This window comes from Schistocerca nitens, chromosome 9 (assembly GCF_023898315.1).
Source record: "Schistocerca nitens isolate TAMUIC-IGC-003100 chromosome 9, iqSchNite1.1, whole genome shotgun sequence".
NCBI lineage: Eukaryota > Metazoa > Arthropoda > Insecta > Orthoptera > Acrididae > Schistocerca > Schistocerca nitens.
Window position 1 is genome coordinate 24717517 of NC_064622.1, and position 23407 is coordinate 24740923.

Below are 23407 nucleotides of genomic sequence, written 5' to 3' on the forward strand. Positions count from 1 at the left end.
AATTTTCTTAATTAGTATGTCACAGAATTGTGATAGAGTAGTGATTTGAACACTTAGTTATCCTATCAGTTGCTACCCATTGACTGTACTGAACCATCTCATCAGGTTCATAGTCTTCTATTTCATTTTCTAAGTGGGTTTGAAGCAATGAACTGGTGGGGCATTTTTCACACAGACAAAGCATACAGGCTCCATTATTTATGTCACATGTTATGATTTTAGTTAGATCTTGGTATGTTTCTTTAATAGAAATGGAATTTAGAAGCAATTTAACATTTTGGTGGTAAATGCACACAAATACGGTATGTGTTCCTGATGATCATGCAAGTATACACTGTTTTGGTCGAAGAGAAGCAAATTTTGGAATCCTTCTGTGTCTTCAGGATACTTTTTTTTATAGAGAGAATATAGTTCAGTTAAATTACTTAAAACAAGACGCTTTTGTTCATAGGTATTTTTGCTGGTGCTCACTTTGTCTTTTTTCCCAGGCATTATTCTTGTGTTTTCATCATCCAAATAAAAACTCTTTACTTTCTTCACTGTATCATGTGACAATGTCTTTCTTCTTTTCTGCTCAGCTATCGATAAAATACCCTTCTCCATTAAAAGAGCTCTTGCTTGTCGTACCAAATATTCAGAAACCTGAAATTTGGAACTGACTTTTTGTCGAGACCAAGTTGGTGGCACAAGAGTAAGTAACTGAATTTTTTCATGATTATGTGCATATTCAATTGTCTGTTTGATTTGGTCCATGAGTTCATCATGACGTTTTGCCTTTTCTTCCAGTTCTGTTAAATCACTGTCAGTGATAGTACTTGCATCAGCAGCCAGCTCAACTTGATATGTATGTGAAATTTTAGTTTTCAGAGCCCCAGCTTGCTGCTTCCAATTTTTATTTGGCTGCTGCATACCGATTATGCCGAGAAACTGAATGCAGCTTTGCAGGAGATACTCCTAAGCTAGTTAAGTAGTATTGAACACAGATTTTGCAGGAGTCTGCACCTTCACATTACTGTCATTTACATAGTCTAGTGATGAGTCGTCACTTGCTTGCTTTTCATTAATATGTTTGATGCAGGTTGGGCACTTTTTCTCCCCAGGAGTAATGCTAAAGCGTCTCATTTTGAAGGTCTTTGCCTTTTCTAAACTGATTTCATGTAATCCAGATGAAACAGATTGTTTATGGCACTTGAAGGGATCACAGCAAATTTTCTTATATAGAGAGAATCTGCGCAGGCACTTGTCTTTGTTTTTAACACACACAGAAATGAAACACTTAAATCACAGTATGAATGACTATTGCTTCGCTGTAATAAAAGTTCTTGTTCTTAACTGGTCAGTTCACTCACACAAGTCAGGGCATTATCACAAATATCTTTCAGTCTTACAGATACTGTCCAAAAAAACACTGCCTACTTGTACTTTCCATTACTTCTTCAGTCATAAAATCAATATTTGTCATAAATAATTCAAAAGATGATTGATGTAACCTAAAAAGTAATTAAATAATGAAAAATCATTCTATCCCATTGTTTCATTACAAAAGTATTTCACATTATTATTGTAACATTAGGGGACTTCCTTTTGTTTTGGAATGAATAGTTAAAAACTGCAACAATTGAATTTTTAACCAATAATTGACACTGGGTACAACTTAGTACAAGTACTCAAAACTGCATGCTCAGTGAACACATGATTCAAAACAAAGAAACTGGATGATGCAATACATGTAGTGGCGATAAAATAATATTCTCAGATGTGATTTGTTCCTAGGGAAATGCAGTGTAGCGAACTTCAACAGTTTAGTGGTGACATTGTAGTCATGAATTAGCAACTTCAATATTTCTTTTATAATAATGTTGTTTTTACACTTCCCAATATTTCTACAAATTGATTCTTTTTATGTGACATAATGGAATATTTATAAAAATATAAGTTTTTCAAAGGTATCTATGAGGGGGCAATACCTTATAATGTCCATGCATGTATTTTGCTTAAAAGAAATTATTTACAATTTTTTCTGAGATATAGATGATGGATATTCACTACAAGAAACATGACTATAATAATATAAACCTTTCTCTTTAACTAAAAAAAATTCAAGCTTCCACTGCAGAAACTGTAGGAACTACTGCATTTTTAAATTATAAAGGTGCTTGTCTATGAAAGCCTGAATTCCTGGCTCTATACAACTTCGTTTATCATAAGTGAAAAAGTAATTGACTGGCAACATTTACATTTTGGAATTGAATATATCTAGGTAAAGTTCCACTACTCAAAATTTCAAGGATTTACATGACGATGGATGTCATTTCCTAAAATTTCTGGATGATTTGACATGGAATGACCTGTTGACCACACTGGAGCATTACAATTGATGTGGACCTGTTGCATCAGTGATTCAGTAGTGTGTGCTGTGAGCTGAACAGATGGCATGTATTGTTGCATCGGCTTTCAGTTCACATAATCAATAAATGCTGTAAACTGCAGTGAATACATGGATGCTAAAATGCAGTATTCTCTGATGAGTACTTATTCAGTCTGACAGCTGTGCATATATTATGTGCTCCCATGGTGACTGCACTTTTGCATCCTACAGTGTTATGTGACATAGTGGTTTGGGCTGAATTTTATACAACATGTGATCTGAAATCCTGCATGTAGATGGCAGTCTGAATGGTAACTGTTACAGCAGCAAAGGCTTGGAGCTGAAAGTATTGTTCTTTCATCAAGTAACTTGACATGCTATATTTAAGCAGGACAGGATTCAGCTAAATGTGATGATGAATATGTTAGACTTATTTGAGGAGCAATGGGTAAAGGAGTGAGTAAGACTTCTTTGAAGAATAATGAGTACCACTGATTTCCTGAATTGCACTTTTACTGACATGCTGCCCATTAAAGTATTGGGATGGTTAGTCAACAGTTCATTTTTGAGGTCCTCCATCAATTAATGTTGGATGCTTTGTGGTCTTGTATACAAGCCAAGTGGGAGGAAATTATCCAAGAACATATTTAGGCCATCTTATCCTTGGGTAACAGAAGAGATATTGAATTTAATTGATGAAAGGAGAAAATACAAAATTGCAGCAAATGAAGCAGGCACAAAAAAATGAGATCGACAGGATAATTTTTTCATAATGTGGAGCCACAGTCATAATATTTTTCTTTAAAGTCACTACCGCCAATAGACTGTTTTTTATTTGCAGTGTCACATTTACACAATCATGATTTCGCCTTTACAATGCCATTATCAAGTGTTTTAATGTTATACAGTGCCTAAGATGGCATACTGTCGTATTTAAAATACACTATTAGACAATGTGTCCAATAATGTATTTTAAATACGACAGTTTGTGGCACAACTTGACTAGAAGAAGGGATTGCTTGGTAGGACATATTCTGAGGCATCAAGGGGTCACCAATTTAGTATTGGAGGGCAGCTTGGAGGGTAAAAATCGTAGAGGGAGACAAAGAGATGAATACACTAACCAAATTCAGAAGGATGTAGGTTGCAGCAGGTACTGGGAGATGATGAAGCTTGCACAGGACAGAGTAGCATGGAGAGCTGAATCAAACCAGTCTCTGGACTGAAGGCAACAACAACAACAGATTCCATGTACAGATACATGCAAGTTTTGACTATACCACATAAAGGCAGATTCCATGTACAGATACATGCAAGTTTTGACTATACCACATAAAGGGTTTTTACACCTTACTGAATCCTCAAACATGGAAATCGTGTACAGTTCTTATATCCTGATAATTTGTGCATTGTCATCTACTTGAACTGTGGTATAAAGTTCATTTCAGTTACATGTATCCCCCTTTATGCTCCACAAACATCTGTGTGTAAAGATGGGCTGATACTTTGGCCAATTTTAAGATTATTGATTATCACACATACAGTTTTACCAATTATTTAGTCTTGCTGCTAAAAATATGAATTCCAGAAACGTCATCAGACATTTCCAAAATATGCACTTTCACAACTCAGATATTGTATTAAGTTCTAATTTAGTATATTAGTATAATTGTGCTGTATTAAAAACCTATGACGAAATAAACAACCTATCCTAGTTTAACATTAAGAGTAGGCAACATACAAAATTATACTATGTACAAAATAATACCTACAGTTATGTAAAACGGTGTAAAACCTTCATGTATTTTAACTACGTTGTTTTTAAAAACCTATTATGAAATAAGTTATGTCCTGTTCCTACAGCCTTCTAACATTAAGAGTAGGTTATGTAAGAAATTATAGTATGTTCCATAATTGTAAAACGATTGCATAACTCCATGCTTGCTAGTTCAGTCGTTGGATTGCAATGGCGCTGTACTCAGAACTAGGATAATATCTGTAATCCGTTTACGCCCCAAAATGGCTACCAGTAGCTTGTAATTTTGTATTTCAGCTGCACTTGATAATGACCTAAGGACTAAATTGCAATAGTGGAAATAAAAAGTTTGAGTCACTGGCGTAAACATGATGTCTTTCAAATAATTATCCATTTTTGCTCCAGCAATTATTACTTTGAAGAGTCTGATGTTGCCAGTCGTGACTACAAAAGTGAAGCCAAGCTTCTTCTGGAGATGCATTGAAGAGATTGTGGAGTCACTCCACGGACATGAAAGAACATGTACAGTCCTGTTAAGATCTTAATTTACTACAATCGAGTGTTTAATTTAAAACAAAACCAGAAGAGGGTCACCAGCTTCCGCTCTTTGATACATTATTCCAAAGAGAGAATATTTGTGTAGTTTGTGTGTGTAGAAAGTTCCCAGAATGGTTGAATAAAAGAATCCAAATATGCTCAGTCTTTCTAGATCATAAGCCTTCTGTAAACACAGTTCTGCCTTCTTCTAAGAAGCCTTTGAAATGTATTTGAGGAATCCTCTTTCATTGTATGTTTTAGTTTTTGGAACAGAAGGTAGTCTACCACTGCCAAATTTTCAGTAATGGTGTGTGCAGGGGAGAGTTGTCACTTGTTTTTTGATCAAAAACTAGCAAATGATCAGTGATGTAGAAACCACTTTTACTTTTATTAAAAATTAGTTTGCATGTATGTCACATTTTAGTGATGATCCTTCACATCCTTGTAGAACGTCACGGTATTCTGAATTTCAGGTGTGAATTTTATGTAAATCATACATGGTAGATGAAGAATGTGAAGAATATCAGTTTGGCATGATTTGCTACTGATTTGGTGTTTTGTGGATTAGTTGAACTTGGGGCACTACATTTCATCATTATTGACAATGGAAACTGAGACGAACCTCTGTAGTATTGATGAATTCTGCTCATGCATTCATTCAGTATTCTCTTTGTTCCTATATGAAGAAACATGATACATTTTCTGCACATATTTTTTGTTTCTGCAGAAAGTTATGTAAAATGATGTGAATAGTAGTATTACCAATGAACAACTCCTCTACAGTCATTCAACAAGTCAGATGTAAGACCCAGAGGAAATACATAGTGCACTTTGTGCTTATTTTTTCGTGGCACTATTAGATGACTCTTCACTCCGTGTGTCATCACCTGATGACAGCTGAGCCTGAAAAAATGCTAGTATAATTTGTACATAGTTTTCTACAACAACCATTATCTGCTGTATGCCATCTTCATCATTTTAAGTGCTTCTGACGCAGTTTTCTAAAAGAAAAACTTTATTGCTGTATACTTCTCTGTTCTCTCAAAGTGGAGAACATGACATGCAATAAAAATAAGAATACACAACGCAGAAGACATCATTAGCTGCGACAACATTTTCCAAGTAAACAATGTGTGAAATCCAATGCAGTTACAGGTGGATCCAAGTGTGTTTTAGGCTCCCTCTTAAGACTGTTCCAAAACTGCAAACCAATAACCATTCCGTGCACAGTAACAAAAAAACTGAACTCAAGTCCAAACTTTTTTGTGATGTTCCCACAGCATGCAATGTATTCAAAAGAAATGTTGTCTTGTGAAGTGTAATACTTCAAGCAATACCGTCTGCAAACCTGTGAAGTATTCCAAAAAATATATGCAGTAACGGCACTTTATGCGTATAGCTCAGCAAGTATACCTTCTCACTATTCTTTCTTCTGAGTCTTTTGCTGTTGCAACTGTTGTATATTGTCCAATGACTTAATGTGACCATCTGTCAGAACTGTGAATAACCATTCTTTGCAGTATTTGTGCAGAGTTAGTAAGGTTCTGGACAGTACCAACAAGGATGTGGAGCCATGCTGACTTCAGTGCCATGGCCAGCTGTACTAAGTCTCTCAATTGAGGATCCACGGCGCAAACAGCTTGATTGAGGTGGTCCCAAAAATTCATGATTGGATATAAATTTGAGGAGTTTGGAGGCCAGGGAATTCCGGTAAACTCAACCTGGTGGTCTTCGAACCACGGATATACATTGCGAGTTGTATGACACATTGCATTGTCCTACTGGTAAATGCCATCATGCCAAGGAAAAGGAAACTAGATGTAGGAATGGACATAGTCCCTGAGGATAATGCATACTTTTGTTGATCCATTGTGCCTTCTACAATGACAAGATCACACAGGAAATGCCATAAAAATATTTCCCGGACCATATCGCTCCCTCCTCTGTTATGGACCCCTCCAATGATTATTGCTGGATGTTTTCTTTCAGACATTTCACATCATACTTGCAATAGCTGTCTGTCTCTGATGGAGCATAAAACACGATTCATCTGAAAGGCCACTCTGTGGACATCCAGTTGCGATACTGGCATGGAAATTTCAGCCTTTGTCATCAGTGAACGGCAGTCGGCACGGGTGCATGACCCATGTGCCTGCTGTAGAAGCCCTTAAGCAACATCATTTGCTGAGCAGTCATTGAGGAGACATGTTGATAGCCCCTTGGTTCATGTGGACAGTCAGTTGCTCAACAGTTGCATCTGTTTGCTTGTATGTATCTCCGCGGCTGTTGTTCACTCGTTATCCAAGGACTGTGGTGCACAACAGTTGCCTCGACACCAGTTTTTGGATAGCACTATTTTGCCATGCGCGGTATACTTTAACCACAGCAGCATGCAAACAGTTTACAAACTTAGCCATTTCATAAATGCTTCCACTGCTGGCCTGAAAGCCAATGATTGTGCCCTTTTGGACATAAGATAAATTGCTCTGTTTCCGCATTAAGGCAGTGACTGCTCTGTTTCCACGTCCTCCTGACATGCTTTATATACCCTTGACTGCTAGTGTCGCCGCCTGCTATCTGTGAGTGAGTGGTTACTGCACGATGAAGTCAAACATAGGCAGTGGTTGCATTAAAGTGACTAGATCATGTATAAATATTTTATACATTGAAAGTTGCCTGCTACTTTGGAATAGGTACAGTTTTAAAATGTAGTGGTGTAAAATAAAATAAGTTTTAAAATCCAGCTGTGATAGCCATTTATCCTGTGCAGTCTCATTAAAACATTAGTATTACCATATTGAAAGTTATTCATCAGACCATAAAGCTTAGTTCAGAGCAGGCAAAATATAAAACTTCCTGGTAGATTAGAACTGTGTGCTGGACTGAGACTCAAACTCACAACCTCTGAATGTTGCAGGCAAGTGCTCTACCAACTGAACTACCCAAGCACAACTCATGTCCTTCCCACAAAGCTTTACTTCTGCCAGTACCTCATCTCCTACCTTCCCAACTTCAGGCTGTGAGGGTAACATGTGATTCAGCCTCGGATAGCTCAGTTGGCAGAGCACTTGCCCAGGGAAGGCAAAAGTCCTGAGTCCGAGTCTCGGCCTGGCACACAGTTTTAAACAGCCAGGACCAGCACACACACTACTGCAGAGTTAAAATTTCATTCTGCTGGCAAAATATGTTAGAATTTATGCATGCAAACACATTTTTGTTGAAAAGTTGATTCTTTTAATTTGTTTCTGCAAATCTGGGAACAGGGCTGAAAATTCAAAAAAAAAAAAAAAATTCTTGCTTGCGTTCCAGGATTTGGTATCTTCTTATTTTGCTGATATCCTTTTATACACAAATGTTTGTTATTAATCCACTGAAAATGCTCTGTTGTTTTCATTCAATAAAAATTTCACTACTTTGTAGCATTATTTTGACCAGTGAACTTAATTGTAATTATAGAATTATTTCATTCATGTGGGTACAGATGACCAGCTATCTTTTAAATTGTGTGAAGTTGCTTAAAGGGCCATAAGAAGTTTTCTAAGTAATAAGCGTCAAAAGTGATGCATTGGGTAATCAGAGAGGATGATCCTCAATAAAGGCAGAGTACTGAGGACAGGGAAGTGGGAGACTGTTGCAAACAGTAATCAGTGACTGAAAAGGAGTATAAGGAAGTAAGAATAAACTTTAGAAAATACTGAATAAAAAGAAATAATTATTTAATAATGTTAAAGTAAATATTTAGGAAGGAAGAATGAGGTCTCTGTAACCTGGAGGAGGTGAAAGGGAAATTGGGTCATAAGAGCTTTGTTAGGGTGAGAGGTAGGGAGAAGTATGCACCAGTTGTTTGTTGACCCTCACATTGACTGAGTCGCAGTTCACACCTATTCAAAAGTTCAGAGAGGATAACATATGTTACAGCTTGGATGGTGTGGCAGTGGGAGGAGAGTTGTGGGGGACAGCAAGCAGAAAGTATACACACAGAAGCAGCTCTGATATTATCCACATCATGTTGTGCCAAATGCTTTGCAATATATGAAAAGATTTCCACTTGTATAAATCAATTGGTGGAAGGTATCTTGCTCACATAAGTAGCTGTCCACACTTAATGACGAGACTTGCAGTGTGGCTTTATTCTGTAATGGAATAAGAAATGATTGTAAGAGGATTAGAGCAGCAAGTAGTTGATGTGAACACGTGATGGGTCTTTGCGTAGTTTGTTTATTGGGGTAAGGCCCATATTTCATAATTCAACAGCAACTTAAGGATGGACCAGGGTCTTATTCAAATTCAATACCACTATCATTATTATTATAATTATAGTAAGGTAGTGTCCTTTCAGCACATCAGAGTTAAACATTTTATTAAATTATCATGCATTTGTATTATTCAAAGGTGGTGAAAGTTAACGATTACAACAAGTTTATAAATAACCATGGCTGTGTGTGTGTGTGTGTGTGTGTGTGTGTGTGTGTGTGTGTGTGTGTGTGTGTGCGCGCGCGCGCGCGCGCGCGCGCGCGCGCGCAGTTATTAGAACTAAGTAAATACAGGGTGTACATAAAGTCTGGGAACACTTTCAATTATTTATTGCACAAGAACTAAACATTGTACTGATGTCATACAATTGCATTTTGAAGAGAAACTCTGAAGTGTTATTTACAAACATTCAATATGCGAACTATGAGTGACCCGGCAGACATCAATACGGTAACTGAATTCTTGCCATACTTGTCCCAGCATGTCATCGTCGACTGTGGCAGTCGCTTCCCATATTCTCTCCCGGAGCTCTGCTACATCACGTGGTAGAGGCGGTACATACACCAGATCTTTAATGTGTCCCTACAGAAAAAGTCACACGGAGTGAGATCTGGTGATTGGGGAGGCCATTTCATGAAACATCTGTCCCCTTCTGTAGTACGGCCATGTTTATGACTAGCGCTAATCATTGGCAAATTGCCAAACTATGCTGTGGCAGTATACATGGGAAAAAAAAACTTTCAGGGTTTCTCTTCAAAATGACATATGTATATCTGTACAATGTTTGGTTCTTATGCAGAAATAATTGAAAGTGTTCCCAGACTTTATGTACACCCTGTATGTGTATATCACTACATATTTCTAAAAACAAAGATGATGTGACTTACCAAATGAAAGTGCTGGCAGGTTGACAGACACACAAACAAACACAAACATACACACAAAATTCAAGCTTTCGCAACAAACTGTTGCCTCATCAGGAAAGAGGGAAGGAGAGGGAAAGACGAAAGGATGTGGGTTTTAAGGGAGAGGGTAAGGAGTCATTCCAATCCCGGGAGCGGAAAGACTTACCTTAGGGGGAAAAAAGGACGGCTATACACTCGCGCACACACACACACATATCCATCCACACATATACAGACACAAGCAGACACATTTTTAAAGACAAAGAGTTTGGGCAGAGATGTCAGTCGAGGCGGAAGTGCAGAGGCAAAGATGTCGAATGACAGGTATGAGTGGCGGCAACTTGAAATTAGCGGAGATTGAGGCCTGGTGGGTAACGGGAAGAGAGGATATATTGAAGAGCAAGTTCCCATCTCCGGAGTTCGGATAGGTTGGTGTTGGTGGGAAGTATCCAGATAACCCGGACGGTGTAACACTGTGCCAAGATGTGCTGGCCGTGCACCAAGGCATGTTTAGCCACAGGGTGATCCTCATTACCAACAAACACTGTCTGCCTGTGTCCGTTCATGCGAATGGACAGTTTGTTGCTGGTCATTCCCACATAGAATGCATCACAGTGTAGGCAGGTCAGTTGGTAAATCACGTGGGTGCTTTCACACGTGGCTCTGCCTTTGATCGTGTACAACTTCCGGGTTACAGGACTGGAGTAGGTGGTGGTGGGAGGGTGCATGGGACAGGTTTTACACCGGGGGCGGTTACAAGGATAGGAGCCAGAGGGTAGGGAAGGTGGTTTGGGGATTTCATAGGGATGAATTAACAGGTTACGAAGGTTAGGTGGACGGCGGAAAGACACTCTTGGTGGAGTGGGGAGGATTTCATGAAGGATGGATCTCATTTCAGGGCAGGATTTGAGGAAGTCGTATCCCTGCTGGAGAGCCACATTCAGAGTCTGGTCCAGTCCCGGAAAGTATCCTGTCACAAGTGGGGCACTTTTGGGGTTCTTCTGTGGGAGGTTCTGGGTTTGAGGGGATGAGGAAGTGGCTGTGGTTATTTGCTTCTGTACCAGGTCGGGAGGGTATTTACGGGATGCGAAAGCTGTTGTCAGGTTGTTGGTGTAATGGTTCAGGGATTCCGGACTGGAGCAGATTCGTTTGCCACGAAGACCTAGGCTGTAGGGAAGGGACCGTTTGATGTGGAATGGGTGGCAGCTGTCATAATGCAGGTACTGTTGCTTGTTGGTGGGTTTGATGTGGACGGACGTGTGAAGCTGGCCATTGGACAGATGGAAGTCAACGTCAAGGAAAGTGGCGTGGGATTTGTTTTAGCGGCAACACAACCACCTAACCTTTATGCACATCGTTGTCTACCAACCCAAGTTCACCACAGGATCAACTTAACCAACACTTTTTCGCCTTTATTCATACCAGATCTCCAGTTGCTTTCTAGCTCACCTTTATCTCTCCCCATGTATTTTTATCTTTCATTTTCATTTCAACCTCATGTTACACTTTCCACCTTCTAATACCATGTCACCCTCACAACGACCCCATTAAGTTTTATTTACATTCCCTCTACAAACATACCCTCGCCCTAGCCAGATTACGCTCCCATATTTTATTTTTCAGGCTTGTCTGACATTTGACATTACCCCCAAAGGCCTCACACTTAAAGTTCCCATCTCTGGCTGCAACCCTTCTTTCCATCAGTCCCTATACCAGTTCCAAACTGAACAATCCATTGCCCTCACCCACCTAATCCTTCACCTACACATCAACTCAGCCAACGAACACACCCGTCAACTCCTATCCTTAATAAAAGTCCTCAATCTTTCCTCTCCCACATCCACACCGGCTCTTCAGGGCAACCTCCTACAGGCCAACCGCAAATTAGAACAGCATGCCACCCTCCACCTCAAAAAACTATCCAATCCCCTGGTTTCCCACCTCCGGAAACGCAACTCACTCACCCTTCACAACCTTTCCAGCAAACCTCAACCTCCTCTCATTGCACACAAACCCAGTCTCTCCCATCTACTCAGTCTCCCACTTCCAGCTCCACTCCCTCCAAAACCTCAAAATTCCAATCAACGCAATCTGGAACCACAACACCCTAATTCAGTAGTTAACCTTTCCTCCAAACCTCTCTCCCAATCCAAAACCTCTGTCCTATCCAAAGGCCTCACCTTCAGCCCCACTCCCAGATTCAACCAAACAGCCGTCGTCAAAGATTTACTGTCCTACACTCGTACTCTCTGCTGGAAGTATCACTTTGCCATGAAGAAAAATGATCCTAATCCTACTCCTAATGATCCAACTCCCCAAGACACTATCCAAATTGAACCCTGCCTGGAACAGTTCCGTCCTCCGTCACAGCGGGACCCACCTCCTCTTCCTCAAAATCACCCTCTCCAAACCTTCCAGGAATTTCTGACTTCCAGCCTTGCCTCTCAATCCTTCTTAAAAAACTTTAATCCTACTCCCAACATCACCACTGCTGAAGCCCGAGCTATCCGTGATCTGAAGGCTGACCGATCCATCGTCATTCTTCCGGCGGACAAGGGTTCCACGACCGTGGTACTTGATTGTCAGGAGTATGTGGCTGAGGGACTGCGTCAGCTTTCAGACAACACCACATACAAAGTTTACCAAGGTAATCCCATTCCTGATGTCCAGGCGGAGCTTCAAGGAATCCTCAGAACCTTAGGCCCCCTACAAAACCTTTCACCTGACTCCATCAACCTCCTGACCCCACCGACACCCCGCACCCCTACCTTCTACCTTCTTCCCAAAATTCATAAACCCAACCATCCTGGCCGCCCCATTGTAGCTGGTTACCAAGCCCCCACAGAGCGTATCTCTGCCTACGTAGATCAACACCTTCAACCCATTACATGCAGTCTCCCATCCTTCATCAAAGACACCAACCACTTTCTCGAACGCCTGGAATCCTTACCCAATCTGTTACCCCCGGAAACCATCCTTGTAACCATTGATGCCACTTCCTTATACACAAATATTCCACATGTCCAGGGCCTCGCTGCGATGGAGCACTTCCTTTCACGCCGATCACCTGCCACCCTACCTAAAACCTCTTTCCTCATTACCTTAGCCAGCTTCATCCTGACCCTCAACTTCTTCACTTTTGAAGGCCAGACATACCAACAATTAAAGGGAACAGCCATGGGTACCAGGAAGGCCCCCTCGTATGCCAACCTATTCATTGGTCGCCTAGAGGAAGCCTTCTTGGTTACCCAGGCCTGCCAACCCAAAGTTTGGTACAGATTTATTGATGACATCTTCATGATCTGGACCCACAGTGAAGAACAACTCCAGATTTTCCTCTCCAGCCTCAACTCCTTTGGTTCCATCAGATTCACCTGGTTTTACTCCAAATACCACACCACTTTCCTTGACGTTGACCTCCATCTGTCCAATGGCCAGCTTCACACGTCCATCCACATCAAACCCACCAACAAGCAACAGTACCTGCATTATGACAGCTGCCACCCATTCCACATCAAACGGTCGCTTCCCTACAGCCTAGATCTTCGTGGCAAACAAATCTGCTCCAGTCCGGAATCCATGAACCATTACACCAACAACCTGACAACAGCTTTCGCATCCCGTAACTACCCTCCCGACCTGGTACAGAAGCAAATAACCGCAGCCACTTCCTCATCCCCTCAAACCCAGAACCTCCCACAGAAGAACCTCAAAAGTGTCCCACTTGTGACAGGATACTATCTGGGACTGTACCAGACTCTGAATGTGGCTCTCCAGCAAGGATACGACTTCCTCAAATCCTGCCCTGAAATGAGATCCATCCTTCATGAAATCCTCCCCACTCCACCAAGAGTGTCTTTCCGCCGTCCACCTAACCTTCGTAACCTGTTAATTCATCCCTATGAAATCCCCAAACCACCTTCCCTACCCTCTGGCTCCTATCCTTGTAACCGCCCCCGGTGTAAAACTTGTCCCATGCACCCTCCCACCACCACCTACTCCAGTCCTGTAACCCGGAAGCTGTACACGATCAAAGGCAGAGCCACGTGTGAAAGCACCCACGTGATTTACCAACTGACCTGCCTACACTGTGATGCATTCTATGTGGGAATGACCAGCAACAAACTGTCCATTCGCATGAATGGACACAGGCAGACAGTGTTTGTTGGTAATGAGGATCACCCTGTGGCTAAACATGCCTTGGTGCACGGCCAGCACATCTTGGCACAGTGTTACACCGTCCGGGTTATCTGGATACTTCCCACCAACACCAACCTATCCGAACTCCGGAGATGGGAACTTGCTCTTCAATATATCCTCTCTTCCCGTTACCCACCAGGCCTCAATCTCCGCTAATTTCAAGTTGCCGCCACTCATACCTGTCATTCGACATCTTTGCCTCTGCACTTCCGCCTCGACTGACATCTCTGCCCAAACTCTTTGTCTTTAAAAATGTGTCTGCTTGTGTCTGTATATGTGTGGATGGATATGTGTGTGTGTGTGCGCGAGTGTATAGCCGTCCTTTTTTCCCCCTAAGGTAAGTCTTTCCGCTCCCGGGATTGGAATGACTCCTTACCCTCTCCCTTAAAACCCACATCCTTTCGTCTTTCCCTCTCCTTCCCTCTTTCCTGATGAGGCAACAGTTTGTTGCGAAAGCTTGAATTTTGTGTGTATGTTTGTGTTTGTTTGTGTGTCTGTCAACCTGCCAGCACTTTCATTTGGTAAGTCACATCATCTTTGTTTTTAGATATATTTTTCCTACGTGGAATGTTTCCCTCTATTATAATCACTACATATTTCTTTTTGTACAAATTGATACAAAAATTTGTTAAAGTTTGTTTCCATCTGTATTGCTTTTAGTTCATTTAGAATGTTTTAATATTATGACATACAAATGATGGTAGAAGAATAGTCAACATTTAAATGCCAATTTAAAATCTTATACTCAAACTGATCATACAGAAAGGAAATAAACAAGAGTAAAAGTGGACACAGTTCAAAACTTGGAAATTTTCTAACATTTGCACATTTAGTGTGATGTGTGTGCATGAATTTCTAAAGTAAGCAGGTCCAATCTTGGTTGGATCTTTGAAATAGCAACTCACCAATCCCCTTCCAGCTGCAGTTGGACTGATATTTTGTCTTGATTAATGCCACTGCGGAAAATGTTGATTCACACAAGTAAGTTGATACAAAGGGAAATAACAAGTCCACTGCCTTTCTTGCTAAATTTGGATATTCTTTCCAATTAAGCACACAAAAATTTTCAAAAAACTTTGATTTAAATTCATTTTGAAATGTTTTATCACTTGAAGGTTCTATTAGCTCTTCCTGTTCTACTGTTGACAAGTGATCTATTATGATCATATCAAATGGATTGTGGATCCAGTCGTACTCGGGTGAAGGTTCTGGAAATTTATTCTCAAATTATTGACTGAAGTTGTCAAGATATACTACGCCGATTCTATTAATTTTATCTGCAGCCATCACGAAATCATTCAGACAAGAAAACATCTCTCGCAGTTATCCTTTTCCATCTGGGTTTTTCAAAGTCCTAGTTTTCTCATAAACACAAGCACTTACGTGCTTAGAAAAATGATATTGCTGATTTGACCATGAAGTAATATATTAAGATCATTCAGTTTCTCAAAAACATCAGCCAAGTAGCACAATATGACAAGCCATTTTTCATTCAGAAACAGCTATTGAGTGTAGGACTGCTGTTTGATAGGAAAAGATGAAGTTCATCCTTCAGCTCCACAATGCACCAAAGAACTCACAGCTAACTCACAAGACCACTGATGTACTTCTATGTGCAATGGAAGTGAATCATGAGTAGCGTAGAATGGAAATTAGCTTACTATTTAAAGCTTGTGCTTTCACAAAATTTATGACACTGACTACATTGTTTGCCACTTTATATTCACTTCCAGTTGCACTACTTTAGAAACCAAAGCCTTTCTGCATATCATGCAGTGTATGTATTTGACAGAAGTACAAGCTCTTACCATGAACACCTTTTTAGTTCCAGTAAATGCTGCCATCCCATCGATACATACACCTACACAATTTGTCCAGGACAGAGTGACGTCAGCAAAAAAGAAATTTGCAAGAAAGAAAAGATCTTCAGCTGTAGTCCTCTGTTCCAGAGCTTTACAAAATAGAAAAGCCTCATGCATTTCATTTTCATAACAGTAGCATATAAAAACAAGAACCTGGGAAAGATTTCCAATACCAGTACTGTCAACAAGTCAGGGCAAATTTTGGGCTATCATGAGGACATTGTAACAATTGATTTTTCAGGTCAATGGCTATTGCATCAATACATCAAAACACAGCATCATCTTCAACATCAGACTCTTGCCAAACCTTTCTCCATGCGTGATTTCACGCATTTTGACGGCTGCAGGAAAAAGTAATTTCTCCCTGATCATGTGTGGTTGCTCTTAGGACGTTCTTAGGAACTAGATACCTGTTTTTTGAGGAATCTCACTTTTCCCTTTAGTTGTTTGTCATTACACTTAAAAAAATTGATGGATTTACTTACATGGTCTGGATGTTTCACCTGCAGATGTCTCTTTAGTTTTATATGCTTCAGGCTATCATGGGCTAAAATCATCAAACAAAGAACACGTTGTGGATCTTCCTTATTATTCAAAAGGATGTTGGTAAAACCTAATGTGAAATAACCACCTTGACATTTATACACTTTTATTTTGCTTGTAGAATTTATCGTGCTTATAGCAAGAGGGGAAGGTGCAAAAGGAGAATGTATTTTGATTAAATTCCAATCTTAACACACTGTAGAATTCAACTTCTAGCTAACTCACTACCATTGAACTGACTCAGGAAGCCTGGATGAAATCAAGAACGAAGTTAAAGTGGCTATAATTAAGTATATTCTTGTAGTTGCATTTGCAAGGATGTTGGAGTCACATTCGTAAGCAGTTTATTGTCATTAGTAGTTGTTGAATGTTTGGTAAACAGCTAACCCTGTGGGTGATGTGTGACAGGGGCTGCCTGAAGAAATATTATCACAATTTTTCTCAGCATTCCTGCTGACAGAATCTACTTGTCAGTTTCTGTGGAATAAGACAGCAAATTAACAATGTTCATTGGAATGTGAACCTGGCACCATTTGTATTTGTTCAGCTAAAGTTTTTTTTTAATACGAGATCAAATATAAATATTTCAATGAGAGCCGGAGTGCCCCCTCTGCTACTCCATGTTCCTTCCAGGAGGGGGGGGGGGTGTCACCCCCCTCCCCCACTTTGAGGATGGCTAGTGCAGAGCACATTTCAGGAGGGAGATTTCTCATCTTAAGGAACAGTGAGAAATTGTAGAAGTTATAGCAGGAGATGTGATTTGCCTTTTAGTCAGGTTGGAAGTAAATGACAGATCGCTTTTCTGTTGTCGGTCAACATTGGTACAGGGTATGTGTAGTGTGTGGAGGAGTGTGACATGTAATGTGTGTTTGTCATCCTGATGGGAAGGATATCTCCTGTTTTTATCTTATGAAGAAGGCAAAGGACTTGTGGGTTGTATATCAGTACATCAATTTTTATTAGAGCTTGTTCTTTGCACGATGTTAAATTGTTGGAGGAGGAGATAACCAAGTTGTCTGTAATTCCCTTAAAAAATTCTGTACTGTACTTGTTTCACCTTCCATTCTTTCTTTGATAGTGACAGTGCAACATGATGTAAACAGTATTCTTCTAGATGTCTTAGAATGTGGTCGGCATATGATAAGTGAGCACTCATGAGAAGATATAGACTTTTTGTAGGTACAGTTTTCAAAGGAAAATAACATGTAAACATACAACTGGCCTGACAAGGAGCACACATAATGAGGTATCTTGAACAGAATGACCTCTTCAATGTCAACCAGCATGGACATCAAAAACATCAATCATGTGAAATCCAACTCACTCTTTTCTCGCATGACATACTGAAAGCTTTGGATCAAGGCAACCAGGTAGATGCAGAAAGTATTTGATTCAGTACTGCACCTAAGCTTATTGTCAAAGTACGATCGTATGGGAGTGAGATTTGTGACTGGATTGAGATGGATTGAGAACTTCTTCATAGGGAGGACACAGCATGATTGTCAGATGTAGAAGTAACATTGAATGTGCCCCAGGGAAGCGTGTTGGGGCTCTTGGTGTTCATGCTGTATATTAATGCAGACAATATGAATAATAAAATCAGTTTTTTTTCCAGATGATGCAGTTATCTGTAATGGAGTATTATCTTATAGAAGCTGCATAAATAATCAGTCAGATCTTGATAAGATTTCAAAGTGGTGCAGACATTGGCAACTTCCTTTAAATGTTCAGAAATGTAAAACTGTGCACTTCACGGAACAAAAGAAGATAGTATCCGGTGACTATAAAATCAATGAGTCACTGTTGGAATCTGCCAACTCATACAAATACCTGGGTGTAACACTTTGTAGGGATATGCAATGGAATGATCACACAGGTTCAGTCATGGGTAAAGCAGGTGGTAGACTTCAGTCTATTGGTAGAATACTGGGGAAATGCTATCAGCCTACAAAAGAAATTGCTTCCAAATCACTTGTGCCGCCCATCCTAGAGTGTTGCTCATATGTGTGGGACCCTAACCAGATAGGACTAACATAGGATATTGAATGTATACTGAGAAGGGTAGCACGAATGGACACAGGTTTGATTAATCCATGGGAGAGTGTCACAGAGATACTGAAGAAACTGAACTGGCAGACTCTTGAAGACAGGCATAAACTATCCCGAGAAAGTCTATTAACAAAGTCTCAAGAACTGGCTTTAATGATTACTCTATGGATATACTACAACCCCCTATTTATTGCTCACATGGGAATCATGAAAATAAGATTAGAATAATTACTGCACACACAGAGGCATTCAGACAGTCGTTCTTCCCGTGTGTAATATATGAATGGAACAGGAAGAAACCCTAATAGCGGGTACAATCGGATATACCCTCTGCCGTGCACCTCATGGTCATTTTCAGAGTATAGATGTAGATGTAGAAGACTAATGAGTTTGGAATTGGCAAGGCTGTGGAAGACATAGTGTGTACTGGCAGCAAGGCTGTGAACATGAGATGGACCGTGATGTACAGGAAGTGGAGATCTACCTTGATAAACAAGTAGATATGGTTGTGTGATTTAAACTGTCAAGAAATGATGAAGGAAAAGTGTGGCCTTAGACCACAAGTAATCAGATTAAATACTTATCTCACTGGAGTGATGATCCTTGCAGTGGGGCCACAGTCACTGGCCACAATATAGTCCTTTTGGTTAGATTTGTGTGTTTTTTGCTTTCTTTCCCTCTAGAATGTAAACAATAGATCACATTAGTAACATTTCATGTTTGAGCCATTTTTGTCTTAAGATGATTTGTAGCCAGCTATGCAACAGACAATTTTTCAGTGTTCTAAGTGTTTGTTCGCCACTCAACATTTACAATTAAAAATGAGCAGCGGTGTTTCTCAACACCTGTGTTTGTTTCTGACACAGGACTTCATGTAAAATATTGTGGTGAAATATGAATCAATAACAAAATTACTAATACTACTGAAGTAGTGATTGTTACATCCCCATTATATTTGCAGAAGAAGGCCAGCTTCCTGCACTAACATCTGATGATACGCTACCATTGCTGATGTCAGTCATCATTCAAGCTAAACCATTACATATGGCCTCAAACCTTTTCTACATGGAGAATTTCCAGTGGACTTTGTCCCCAAATGATGTTAACAGGTATTGCAATTGAGATTATTGTATAATATTGATTTATTAGCATATAAAGTTTTATCTGTTCTCTCTCTCTCTCCCCCCCTCCCTCCCTCCCTCCCTCCCTCCCTCCCTCCCTCCCTCCTCCCCTCCCCCACCTCTCTCTCCCCCTCCCCTCTCCCCACCTCTCTCCCCCCTCCCCTCCCCCACCTCTCTCTCCCCCCTCCCCTCCCCCACCTCTCTCTCCCCCCTCCCCCTCCCCCCAACCACACATTTAATTTTCGACACGCAGCCCCATAAATTCTATTTCCTCTCCTTATATTTTAGGCATGTATTTTTCACCTGTCTTCAGAGTTAACCAGCAGACTGACACTGCAGCACTTCCTCCATCCTTTTAAACTCATAGACTGTTTTAACACTTTGGACGACTTAAAGTGGTGAAGTATGTGTGTAAACTCCCACTTCTTTAACGATACGATTTACTTGAGATTGTCAACCGACATTCCTTGCGGGTTAGCTAACTTCTGCAACCTCCTTTTCTCTTCTTCTGCGAAGTATATTTGCTAGGAACAGGAATTTCTCAAGACACTTTCTACTTAGAAACAAATAAGCAGACATACACAGTTTCTTTTGCTTCACTTACCGATGTATATTCAAACATAAAAACTTTTACAAATCTCATTCTCTACATAAACAAAAACTGTCAAGTAAGTCATGTTCCATATCCAAAGGTTAGAAACAAAGTTCACTTACACATAAGAGAAAGTTGGCTTAAAAACCAAGTCCATTCTCGTCCTGAATCTGAATACATGTCTTATCCTCTCCAAGTCCAAGACGAGCATCCATTTAACAATATTTCAACAGTTATTCCTTTTTTTTTTTTTCACTACAATAGTCAAAGTTTTAAAACAGTATGGAATAACACAGAAGTTCCTTGAGTCTGCCGTGTTCTTTCATTAAATTTCCATGGAACGGCCAGCAAACACTTGTCTGTGCCGTTCGACTGCTGTGTCTACGTCTTCTTACTACACACTTTGGACCTGCACACACAGACAGGCGATGTGCAGTAGATAGGCTCTCTCACACTTATATTTAAAATATTGTGTGTTCAAGGTCGAAGGCCAAGTGGTTCTATAATTTACGCAGAAATTCTTGAAACACTACATACCCCCTCCTCAGATCGAACACGCAATATTTTATACATAATCATCATGTACATTAATATCACACCTAATAACAGTTCACATTTTAACAGTATACATTGAGCGATTCTTTGATATCAAGACCTGAGTATTCATTAGTGACCCAGTAAGCCTGACTAGTATTTAGGAAATGTGAGACTTTATTTTTATTTTCAATCATAAACTACAGGTGTTTGTGACACTTGAGTAATCTATTTTCTGTTTTCATCTTTAATAGTATCTTTCCTAAGTATCTGTTACTTCTAATATTTTATGTAGCTTGGAAGAACTCTGGGCAACATGAAAGTGTTCCTTTTGACACTTGTAAACTTTTGTCGCACGTAACTATGCTCATTGTGTATAGAATTCAAACTTACCAGAATAATCCCTATAAAATGTGTGACTTCTGTCACGATACTGTGCTTTTCCCGTAGGATCAGTACCTATACCTTGCCTGTGGGTCGACCATAAGAGTGCACTTCCTCTCTCTATTCTGGTAGGTACGCCCCTTTATACAACACCCTATTCATTAGGCTACAGGTCATCCTATGTCCATGTAGGTACGCCTGCCCTTTATATTCAGTAAATGCCGGGTACGACCCCCTTATTCTTTCTGAGTAGGCCTCATGGTTCATTAACCCCAGTATACATTCCTATGTATACTAGAATTAAATATTTTCTAGTAAAGATAAAAAATCTATTCTACACTTCGCATTTACTTCTTAATACTTCATCTAATCCCTGGAGTCCTCCTCTACTTTTCAACTTCTATATGCTTAATAGATTCCACGTCTATATACTATTCAGTAGGTAATATGTTTACATACACTATTATATATATACCGCATATATATGTGATATGGAATCGTCGTAGTTCTTATATGTGTGTGATAGTTTTATATGAATAGATGATGTAGAACCGTAAAAAAAAAAAAAAAAAAACCTGTGTGCATATTTCCTGATGTACATGCGATATGCAATTGTCATAGTTCTTATATATGCAATGTAGAACAATCATTGCAAATCTAATGGCACCTTGGGACAGCAATTTATTAGTCATACAGACTTATAGTTACGTGCAAGTAGCTGCCAAGCTTTCCAAACGACGATTGTTCTCTGAATTTTGCTTCAAAGAGCATGTATAATTTCTGACAAGAACAGTCTACAGGATGAATTTCTTCACTTAAAGGGAGTTTTTTAAGAAAATGGATATTCTCCACAACAGACATGCAAGGCACTACAAACAAAACCTAAGGCAAACATAAGGATTGAGGAAAGAGACAAAGACAGATTTAAATTCATGGCTTTTCTACTATATGTGGGAAGCTTTGTGTCAAAAACAGGATGGCTCCTCACCAAGTGCAAAGTGAAAGTGATTTTTTTCCTCTCCAGTGAAGACAGAAGCAATTTTACATTGTCAAAGATGACTTGGTCCACTGCAAGCCTACGGTTTACAAGATCTTCTGTGACTGGAGCCTTTCATATATCAGACAAATGACTCATATACTCCACAAAATATGCTTGGGACACCATAGGTACACCTGGATTGTACAGCCCCCTACATCAGCTGTACCAGAGCAGTGCATCAACATGAAAGAGACAGAATACCTTAAAGAGGCAACACCGCAATCAGAGTGACACAAATTGAACAAGCCTCCGCCATGTTTTTCTAAGTCAAAACAGAGGCATGGTACATGACAGTGTGTAAGGAAATTATGAAACATAGCCTAAAATAATATATTCGCATATTCATGGAAAGTTAAATATGTGAAAATTCTTCCTTTGCTAGTGTATAACGCAAATGACGAAAACCACCAACAGATAATATTTTTGAACAGTGCACACTCTTGTGCATGCAGTTACACACTGTACAAATTTTAGGCATGATTTCAAAAAGAAGTTCAGCAATTACATATCTTACTAGTTAGCAGATCTACTATCTTGCTTTTAAAACAACCACAGAAAGACAAGTGACTAAAATGAAGAAGCCATAACTACTTTCGACTGGTGTTCATCTGAAATTGGAAATTGATCATGTGACAACCAATGCGTGTTAATTTTTAGAGAATTCATTGTTTCCATATGATAACTTGCATGTTATGACAGTATCCCATTTCAGGGCAACAGCACATTGAAAATTTATCACAAACACGTCACCCTAGGTACAGTTTCTTATAATTAAGTGTCTGTCAAGGACACATCAGCTGTAAAGTCCTTGGCACATTCTAAGATGAACAATAATAATTTTTGGATCTGTAACTGAACACTGTGAACCTGCTGTTACAGACATGCAATAGAGGAGTCGAAGGAAGTACATTTGCGTCCTGGTCATTCTCTCTCTCTCTCTCTCTCTCTCTCTCTCTCTCTCTCTCTCTCTCTCTCCCCCCCCCCTCCCTCTCCCTCCCTCTCCTTTTTTTCTCATCTTCGCATTTGTAACACATTGGGATCTTCTTATTCATGTAAGAGAATTATGTTCTGTAACGTTCGTTGTTATCTGCACACAGGAGCATGCTCTATCAGGAATGAGTTTCTTTGATTTTGTAACAACGTTGAGATTAAGAAACAAAAGACAACACTGTTGCAAGTGAAACAGTGAGCAATGACATTTATAGTCTTTCTTGTCAAAAATATTTGACCTTCTTCTTTTTTTTTCCAGAATATTTTGCAATA

The 23407-nt window shown here is 39.8% G+C and overlaps 1 protein-coding gene across 2 annotated transcripts in view; it reads left to right on the forward strand.

Annotated features, from left to right (window-relative positions):
* LOC126204401 (ankyrin repeat domain-containing protein 27-like) overlaps window positions 1-23407 on the forward strand; it is a 113713-nt gene that overhangs the window by 55878 nt on the left and 34428 nt on the right. For both annotated transcript variants that reach the window (XM_049938778.1, XM_049938779.1), the window contains exon 9: window positions 19436-19583. In XM_049938778.1, coding sequence (XP_049794735.1) covers window positions 19436-19583 — 148 coding nt within the window. The remainder of the gene's footprint in view (window positions 1-19435; window positions 19584-23407) is intronic.